The following is an 8,568-nucleotide window of genomic DNA, read 5'->3' on the forward strand; positions in this document are numbered from 1 at the left end:
GTGTGTGTGACATAGCTCAGTCATGTAAGTGCCTGCCTGGAAAGCGCAAGGTCCCGAGTTGGATCCCCAGTACAGGCAAGCACTTTTCCCCTGAGGTATAAGGGCATGAGTTCAATCCCCGATTCTGAAAAAAAAAAAAAAAAAAAAAAAAAACAAAAAAAACCCCAACCCAACCACAACAAACACTAACACTCTCCACTTGTTAGGGAACAATGACAAGAAAAAGAAATCCGGGAACATGCAGTGCAGGCCCAGCTGTCTACACACTCCTGTCCAGAGCAGTGCTGGCTGGATTTCTGGGAGGGAATCCTGTCCAACTTCTATACATTTTCAATCTGCAGCCGGCTCAGTGTCTACTGGGCAAAGGACCCCTTGGGTATGGAAGACTGTCTCTCCTTTTCCACATCCCTTTTTTCTTCATGTATCCACATTTACATGTTTCTAATCTGTTTTCTTTCTTTTTTTGGTGGTACCAGGGAGAGAACCCAGGACCTTGTGCTTGCCAGGCAAGCACTTATTCCCCTGAGCTATCTCCTTGGCCCTCCAACCTGTTTTCTAAGCATGCTTTGATGATACCTGATCCTAATGTGCCCAGGACTTTTTGATTCACTTCTTTAGACAGTCACTACATGCTCACAGCACCAGGGCTGACTGCGGTCCTCAAAGTGCTCTCTGGAACCGTAAGAGCTAGTGCAGCATGTTCAGCTGGAGGCAGTCCCTTTAGGAGGGCCTCTTCAGGACCTCCTGTATCTTGCCAGTTTCCAACTCTGAAAACTGTATCATGTATCTTTTTTTTTTGGTGGTACTGGGGGTCAAACTCAGGACCTCGTGCTTGCCAGGCAGGCGCTTATGTTGCTGAGCTGTCTCCCTGGCTCTATATCACTTATCAAGATTCAAGAGGGCCTCCAGAGGGACTCGAGGGGACCGGTAGGGGAATGACCCCGGACACAGACTATCATTCTGTATGCGCCTGGATAGACTCACAGGACCACGTGCCGAGGTCGTGCTGAGGCAGGAGATGTGCTCACCTGTAAACGTCAAGACAAACACGCATATCGATACTATCCACGAGATCTTGCTGTTGGATTGGTCGAAACTGTCCATTAAGTCCTTGAAGAAGACACCGAAGGACTTGATGATGCCATATGTGAAGACTTCCACGAAGAAAAAAGCAACAGCTACCGCCCAGCCCCAGCCCCCATCAGGCACTTGAGTGTACTCATTGGCTCTGCAGCAAAACTTTGATTTCTTGTGGGTCATTCTTGATCTTAAATAAAAAAGAAACAAAAACCAACTGAGACCACCAATAGCTTTAGGCTTGGAGATTCAAATATTCCAGCAAACATAACAGATATGAACCAATTAACATGTTTCTTAGGCTGTTAAATACTTAAATAGTCTTTGGACAATTTTTTTATCTGTCTGTCTACCAATCTATCAATATGCCTCTTACCTACTTACCTGTCTTTGGACCTGGAAGACTTCCTTCTGATAGTTAAATGGGGAAAACATAACAAACACCGGGGCGGCAGGGCAGAATACTGAGGGGCCCTTTGGGGAGCACAGAATGGTCACCAGATCAAGTTCTGATGCTGATGCCCAAGGAGACGAGGCCAGCAAGGGCAGAGATGATCATGAAGAATAACGAATGGGCCGGCCAAATAGCTCATTGGATTAAAGCGCCTGCAAGCAGGCTCAGCGGCCTGCAGTGCCAGCCCGGCCCCCGGGACGCGCTGAGACGGCCGATTGAGGTGGCGTGATGGCGCGCGCCTGTAATCCCAGCACTTGGGAGGCTGTACACGGGCGGATCACTACGAGTCCGATCTAGTTGTGATAGGGCCGGGGAGATGGCGCTTGCCTAGCAAGCGCAAGGGTCTGAGTTCAACCCTGGTTCCGCAAAAAAAAAAAAAACCGATCTAGTAGTGAGACCCTGAACACCCTGTAGATCCTTCCCTTAAATAATAATAGTAATAATAATAATAATAATAATAATGACATGCCAGCCCCGCCCGGATGTGGTGGTGCGCACCTCTAATCCCAGCTCTTGGGAGGATCACTATGAGTCCAATCTACATAGTGAGACCCTGTAGACCCTGTCCTAAATACATTAAAAAAAAAAAAAAGAATGATGGGAAGGGAAATCTAAAAAAAGAGAGGCGGAGGGCAAATACCAAGAGCGTGTCCAGAGGCAGGAGTTGCCACGTGCCTCTCTGCTTGGTGCCCCGGCCTCGAGCCAAGCCTCGCTCTGCCATTTCCACCCAGTGAGCTGGACTGATTGACGATTTTGTCTCGAGTAGGTGCAGCTACGAGGACAGAGTGTAACCGTACCTCGACATGTGACAGTTCTGTCCTTGGAGGGTTTGTTTAGCATCCATTCCTCAAAGCTGATCACCGCCTGATACTCCAGAACACAGGGACTAACTAAGGCTCTGCCAACCCGCAGGACTGTCTGTGCACCAGTTAGCCGAGTTACCCTTTCCGACTCCAAGCAACATCAGGACAAGCAGACCTGAGCCTTAAAAACCCGGAGGGAGGCTGATTTAATTCATCTCCTCAACTGAGCTCTAGCACATGAATACTGCAAAACCTCTGAAATCACATGTAATTTTCAAACAGTGGTCTATATTTTAGGTCATAAATGAATGGTGCTTATAAGGATAAAAGTTATAGGGCAGGCCAGATAGCTCAGTGGATTAAAGCGCCTGCTTAGGCAGACACAGGGGCTGGGGCTCGATTTCCGGCCTGCCGTGCTACCCTGGCTCCCAGGGCGTGCTGAGACGCTTGGTGGCACGATCCTGCAATCCCAGCGCTCGGGAGGCTGAAAACAGGAGAATCATTATGGGACCCTGTAGATCCTGTACTAAATACATTAAAAAAAAATTCCTACTGTTTCTCAGTCCACCTGTATGAATCCAGATTCTGTTTTCCAAGGCTTAATTCTCCTCCAACGAAAGCCCTTCCTAGGGCCGGCCAGATAGCTCAGCCGACTAAAGTGCCTGCTTAGGCAGAGCTCACACTGCCAGTGTGCTGTGCCAGCCCCGCCACAGGGCGTGCTGATAGAGCGATTGAGACTGGGCATGGTGGCGCACGCCTGTAATCCCAGCGTTTGGGAGGCTGAAAACAGCAGGATCACTATGAGTCCGATCTACGTAGTGAGACCCTGTAAACCCTATACTTAATACATTAAAAAAAATAATAAAAGAAAATAAAAGAAAAGCGATGGCCTTAAAGCTCTTAATGGTAACCAACCTCAAGTTGAGGAATTCTTTATAATTACACAACTGTATGTAGGAGAAAGAGGCTGTTGGAGCCAACTGTGGTAGCACATACCTGCCACCCCAGCACCCAGGACGCCAAGGCAGGAGGGTCCTGGGGAGTTTGAGGCCAGCCTGGACTACATTGTGAGATCTTGTCTCAAACAAACAACAAACACAAAAGCCATTGAAGGGTGTACATCTATCCTTTTCTGGCCCTAAAATTTTCACGTTCAAGTAAAAAACCAAGGCTTTATCAATAGTAGAGGCAAGTGAAAGGTAGGACTGAAGCTCCTCTATGCCGTGGACTTGAGGTTTCAGACCCTAAGATCTAATATTCTGAATTAACTTTATAAATCTTAAATAGCACCGCATCTGACCTAGCTTCCTGTGTTCATCTTAAGGATGGCTCCATCCCGCAGCAGCCCAGTGCGTGGGGAGGCTCCATACCACTATTTATACTCTGCTTCCCGGGAACTGGGGCATGGATGCTTTGGGAAGCTGGTGCTGCCGGCAGCCCAGGCCTTTGCAGGGTGCTGCAATGTGCCGCTATGCCAGAAAGCAAATGAGAAGGTGGGAGGGCAGGAACACGCCTAGGAGCGGTGCAGGGATGGGCACGAGGGTCTCCAGCTGCTCGAAGGTGGGAGCCAGGAGCCTTCCAGGCTGCCCCACCCTCCCCAGGAGCCTTTCCGGAGTCCCTCACAGGCTGAGGGGGCAGGCAGAGGAGTGAAAACGGCATCAGCCTTAGGATTCAGGAGCCTGAAAAGCTGTTCTTCTGGGGCTGGCTTAAGAACACTGCTTGTCCCGGGGGGAGGGCTGCTGCAGGAAGCAGCCCGTGGGGGGGGGGCAGTGGTGAGCCTGTGGGTGACAGCGCTGTGGCCTGCACCCCTTCCATGAGGCCCTGGGTCTGACCTCTTCCCTGTGAAGCCCAGGACTCCTTTCTTAGCTTTAGCTGGCTCCACATGTGTGGTAAATTCACCTTTTGGAAATACTGCACAGTCATGGCATGTTTTTGCTCAGGGTTTTCAGTGTATTCCCGCCCCCTCCAAGGGTAAAACCCTTTAAGTCAGGCTAATTGGACCCTGGCCTACCTTTATGCAGCCTAGACTGGCCTCGAACTCACTGCGATCCTCCTGCCTCAGCCTCAACCTCCTGAGCGAGCGCTGGGATTACAGGCATGCGCTACCACCCCTGGCGCAGGCCACCTTTCAGCCCCACTGGTGACTGTTCATCTCCCTCTGCCCCATAATCACTAGTTTGCATTCCAGAATGGGTGGGGTGAGGTTCACCGGTACTGCCCGATGGGGTCAGAATTACTGATGCACAGCCAAGAGGGGATTTGGAGCTCATCTTGTTCAACTTCTGTAAAGCCCTTCTTAGAGAAATCGAGGCCAGAGAGGTACAGGGATTTGACTAAAATGGTCCAAAATCAAATCTCCTGCCCATAGGAGCCTGCTGTCTAAGCTGATGGGGCAGCACTACACGGGAGCTGTTCCATGTAGCGACTGCGAGAAAGCCATTTCTGTTAAGGGAAAGGCTCCCTTGCTCTGCATGTGTAGAGGCCGGCGAACTGTTTGGCCACTTAACCATGCGACCTTGAGCAAGTGTCTTCCCTCCCTCTGGGCCTCAATTTTTCTTCTGTCAAATGGTCTGGGGAGTCTAAGGTTTGTTCCGGCTTCGAGTTGAGGCTCTGAATTCAGCGTTGAAGTCCATTCCCCGCCACTAGCGTCTCAGGTCAGACCTGACGAGTGAACCCGGGACACTCTTGGACGGCAAGTGCAAACGCTAGATGGCTCTTGGCAGCATGCGTGGACACTGGCTGGATCTGGCTTGCGACAGCTGCTCAGAAGTGTGGACTTTTGACTTCTGCTTGCTCTCTGTGCCCTTTCTGGGTGTTTGTGCCACTCTACTATGGCTAGACTCAAGTTTAATTTTCACTTGCAGTCTTGGAGTTTTGGAGGACAGTTTGCTTTCTTATTACTGGGATCATCATCAAGTGAGGAGGGCACCTCGGACCCACTTCTCCTGAGCATCTGCCCTAACCATTATAAAGCGTCTGGTTTCCTATTGGACCCAGCTCTGAAGACCACAGCACGGCCTAACAGTGGAACAGCCTGGTTTCTAATGCCAGGTGACTGTGCCTGCATTTCACTCATTAGATTGTGCTCCACAAGCCCCTACGCGGCAACCAGCTGCCCTTTCCAGACTCCGAGCCTGGCCCAGCATGGGGCACACGCTATGTGCTCACTAAAAGCTTATGGAACAAGTCTTGAATTAGACCCAAAGCAAGGTGGAGCACTTTCTTTATAAAACTAAGCCGTAAAACCAGGGGGAGGTGCCAGGCTGCAGTACAGAGCTTTTCCTTGCCTCCTTTTCTTTCTTGCATTTGTTCAGGGGAAGAGCAATTGGGTTCACAAACTATCTGCCCCTGCAACTGAAGGCTGGATTTTCAACGTGGCTACTTAGAAACCTTTACAAATCTCAGAATATGCAAACTGCCTGTCCATTTGGTTTTGGGGTTGTGTTTGGTAGGAAGGGATGTCCGTTGGTGATATGGGATCTAATTTTGAGGCAAGATCAGTGACCCTGTTCAGATATACTACCTCACTTCTCAGCTTTAGTATCTGAAATACATAAATGAGGGAATTCAGCTAGATTCTGATCTGAGATCTCTTCCTGCTCTAAGAAAAGGGATTTTTTTTTTTTTTTTTTTTTTGGTGGGGAGCTGGGGCAAGGGTGCAGGGCCCTGAACATGCTAGCAAGGACTCTACATCTGAGCTACGTCCCTGGCCAAGAAAAGGAAACTCTGTGACAGTCCTGGACCCTAGCTTGCTCTGAGTTGTTCTCCTGTCCTTTCTTGTCAACTCCTTTGAAGGCCCACAGGTTTGGGGTTTACCTTCTTGAAGCCATCAAGCAATAGTTGCTGAATTTCTGTTTACCACTAATTGACTGAAATCATATAATCCCTAGATTTCATCATCTCAAAAAGCAAGGGTTTACAGACGCAGTTTCTCTCAGGTATTTTCCAAGTATGGAATTATATAATTCTAAATTTGGGTTCCTGCCAGCTGTCTTCCCTGCATGCCTCTGTTCTTCTGAAGGAATATGACAAAATATACTGGCCAGTCTCATGTATTTCCTAGTAGAGTTTGATTATCTAATTGCTTCCTTAAAGGGAAAAAAAAAAAAAAACCTACCAAAAAAACCCCACCAAAAACCCCACCAAAAACAAAAAAAGAAACAAGAAACAAAGCTGGGCATGGTGATGCACACCTGTAATCCCAGCATTTGGGAGGCTGAGGCTGAGGCAGGATAGCTTTGAGTTTGAGGCCAGCCTGGGCTACAATGTCAGTTTAAGGCTAATCTGAACTACATAGGGAAGCCCAGTCTCAAAGAGACCCCCCACACACACACAAAAAGGCATCCCCTTAAAATAAATAGGTATCCTCCTAAGGCTTACCAATTGGCTTTACCTGGAATTTTCACTGTGATTTTAATCTGTTGAGGAGATCTGCCCAGAGGAACGATGGGATTATTAGGGACCATCTGAGAGCTAGTCGAGGGTCAGTTCAAAGTTCAAAACAGGACGGCAGCAGCGTTGGCAGAGCCTGAGCAACCACACTTCGAATTTCCATTCTTCTTAAAGGCGTAGCCGCAGACAGCAGCTTTTGACAAGTTGTCTCTGGCCCCAGTTGGCCAAACCAGTCTGTATTTGGGTGAAGTTCATTTGAATTCTCTATTTAAAAAAAAAAAAATCCCAAACCTAACCTGGACGGCTGCCTATGTAGCGTTGACTCACGGGCACAACCAATTTGCCCGTCTTGCAAGCCCACGAAGCTGAAACCTGAGCCCCTAATTTAAGTGTCTTCCTCAGGAGTTCCACTGAGGAAAGTCCTGCTTTGGAAGCCACAGAAGGAAAACGCAGGGCCAGCGGTGCTCATTAAACAGGCGTTTTTCCACTTGGCTGCGTTGTTTACTTACATCAGGTCCCTTTCCATCTTGGACACCCTTCCTCTTAATTGGAACCTCGAAGAGGTGTTTCTATTAGATTCATCAGCAGGATGTCTTACTAGTGACCCCATAAAATGCCACAAAATAATGCTAGGGACACAGGGAGATGCATCAGAGGGGAGTTCACCAAGAACATTTGGCTTCCCCCTCCTCCCAGCAAGACACACATCTTCCTATTGCAGGGATACAAGCCCCTTCCTCCAAAAGAAGCCGGCAGGAGGGTCTAACTGCAAACAGCCCGGCTTCTAGGTCGACAAGTTTTAACCGCTCTTTCCCGGTTGCCTACGGAGAGCTTTTTCTAAGACTGACACCGCTCATCTTCGGTGACATTTTACGTGACGCCTAACAAACTTCTATCACCTGGCTGCTGACGTGGGGAGAATGCGAAGAACCCAGAAAGAAACAACCCACTTCCTCTGCAAAACCGTTCTCCTCTGCTCCGGAACTGAGAAGCTACACCGGCGCTCTCTTGGTGCGAACCTTGGAAGTTGCGCGGGACCCGCGCCAGCCGCCGGCTGTCCCGACTGTCAAGGTGTAGGACCCGCACTCCTCGGGTGGCCCTGCATCCCACCCGGGGCAACGTGGGCCACCCCCGAGAATGGGATGTCAGGGCAGAGGCGGGGAGCCCCACCGTCCCCCGCGCCGCGCCGCCTCGGAGGCTGCTCTGCTGCGCGCGCGCCCGGGGAAGGAAGGTACCTCTGACATTTCGCTGTCGCGCCGCGCAGGCAACTTCATGCGGAAAATTCAGAGGGGCTCGGCGCGCCGCCCCCGCCTCGCCCGGCAGCCTGGAGCCCCTCAGCCAGGGCGAGGGGCGCCCACAGGCCAGGCCAGCCTTCAGGACCTTCCCAGACCCGGACTGCGCCGGGGTCGTGGGCACGCAACTCTCAGCTGCCCATACTGGCAAGCGCGCGTCCTCCGGGTGGCCCCGCGCATTCCCAACTATCACAGACCGCTTTGGAATAACCTCTCCAAAATGTTACAACGTGAAGGGGCTTCCTCGGCCTCCCTTCCCCAGAAGGCCCCCGACCGACACTTTTTTTTTTTTTTTTTAAGAAAAACCCACACCCCACAATCAAACTTTCAAACACGTAAAATAATAAAACCAACTCACCAAGTTAGAAGGGAAGAGAATAAACCCCAAAAGGCTCCCAATAAGGCGGAGGCTTGGCCTCCCCCTCCTTATAAGCCGCTCCGTAACATGAGAAAGGTTTAACCCCTTAGGGCGCGGGCCTAAGTCAGTAACAAGTTGGCTCTGGCCGTGACACCCCGGCCCCCACCCAGCCCCACCACGCCGCCCCCGGCC

General features: G+C 50.4%; 2 protein-coding genes across 8 annotated transcripts in view; one reads left to right on the forward strand and one right to left on the reverse strand.

Moving 5' to 3' along the window:
* The window catches only part of Slc16a6 (solute carrier family 16 member 6), an 18,638-nt gene extending 10,132 nt beyond the window's left edge, over positions 1–8,506 (reverse strand). The window contains exons 1-2 of one of the 2 annotated variants that reach the window (XM_004630176.2): positions 8,377–8,506; positions 1,029–1,267 (exon numbers count right to left, since the gene is read on the reverse strand). In XM_004630176.2, the coding sequence (XP_004630233.1) occupies positions 1,029–1,260 (232 nt within the window). In that variant the 5' untranslated portion in view covers positions 1,261–1,267; positions 8,377–8,506. Of the gene's footprint in view, positions 1–1,028; positions 1,268–2,328; positions 2,495–8,376 lie in introns of those variants that run through there. The other variant, XM_023714140.1, reaches the window with a different exon arrangement.
* The window catches only part of Arsg (arylsulfatase G), a 150,671-nt gene that overhangs the window by 22,857 nt on the left and 119,246 nt on the right, over positions 1–8,568 (forward strand). The window contains exon 1 of one of the 6 annotated variants that reach the window (XM_023714145.1): positions 7,416–7,957. The exons of the other annotated variants lie outside the window; for them this stretch is intronic. The gene's annotated coding sequence lies outside the window, so the exon portion shown is untranslated. Of the gene's footprint in view, positions 1–7,415; positions 7,958–8,568 lie in introns of those variants that run through there. 6 annotated transcript variants of the gene reach the window in all.

This window comes from Octodon degus, unplaced genomic scaffold, assembly GCF_000260255.1.
Source record: "Octodon degus isolate 3935 unplaced genomic scaffold, OctDeg1.0 scaffold00033, whole genome shotgun sequence".
NCBI classification, from domain to species: domain Eukaryota; kingdom Metazoa; phylum Chordata; class Mammalia; order Rodentia; family Octodontidae; genus Octodon; species Octodon degus.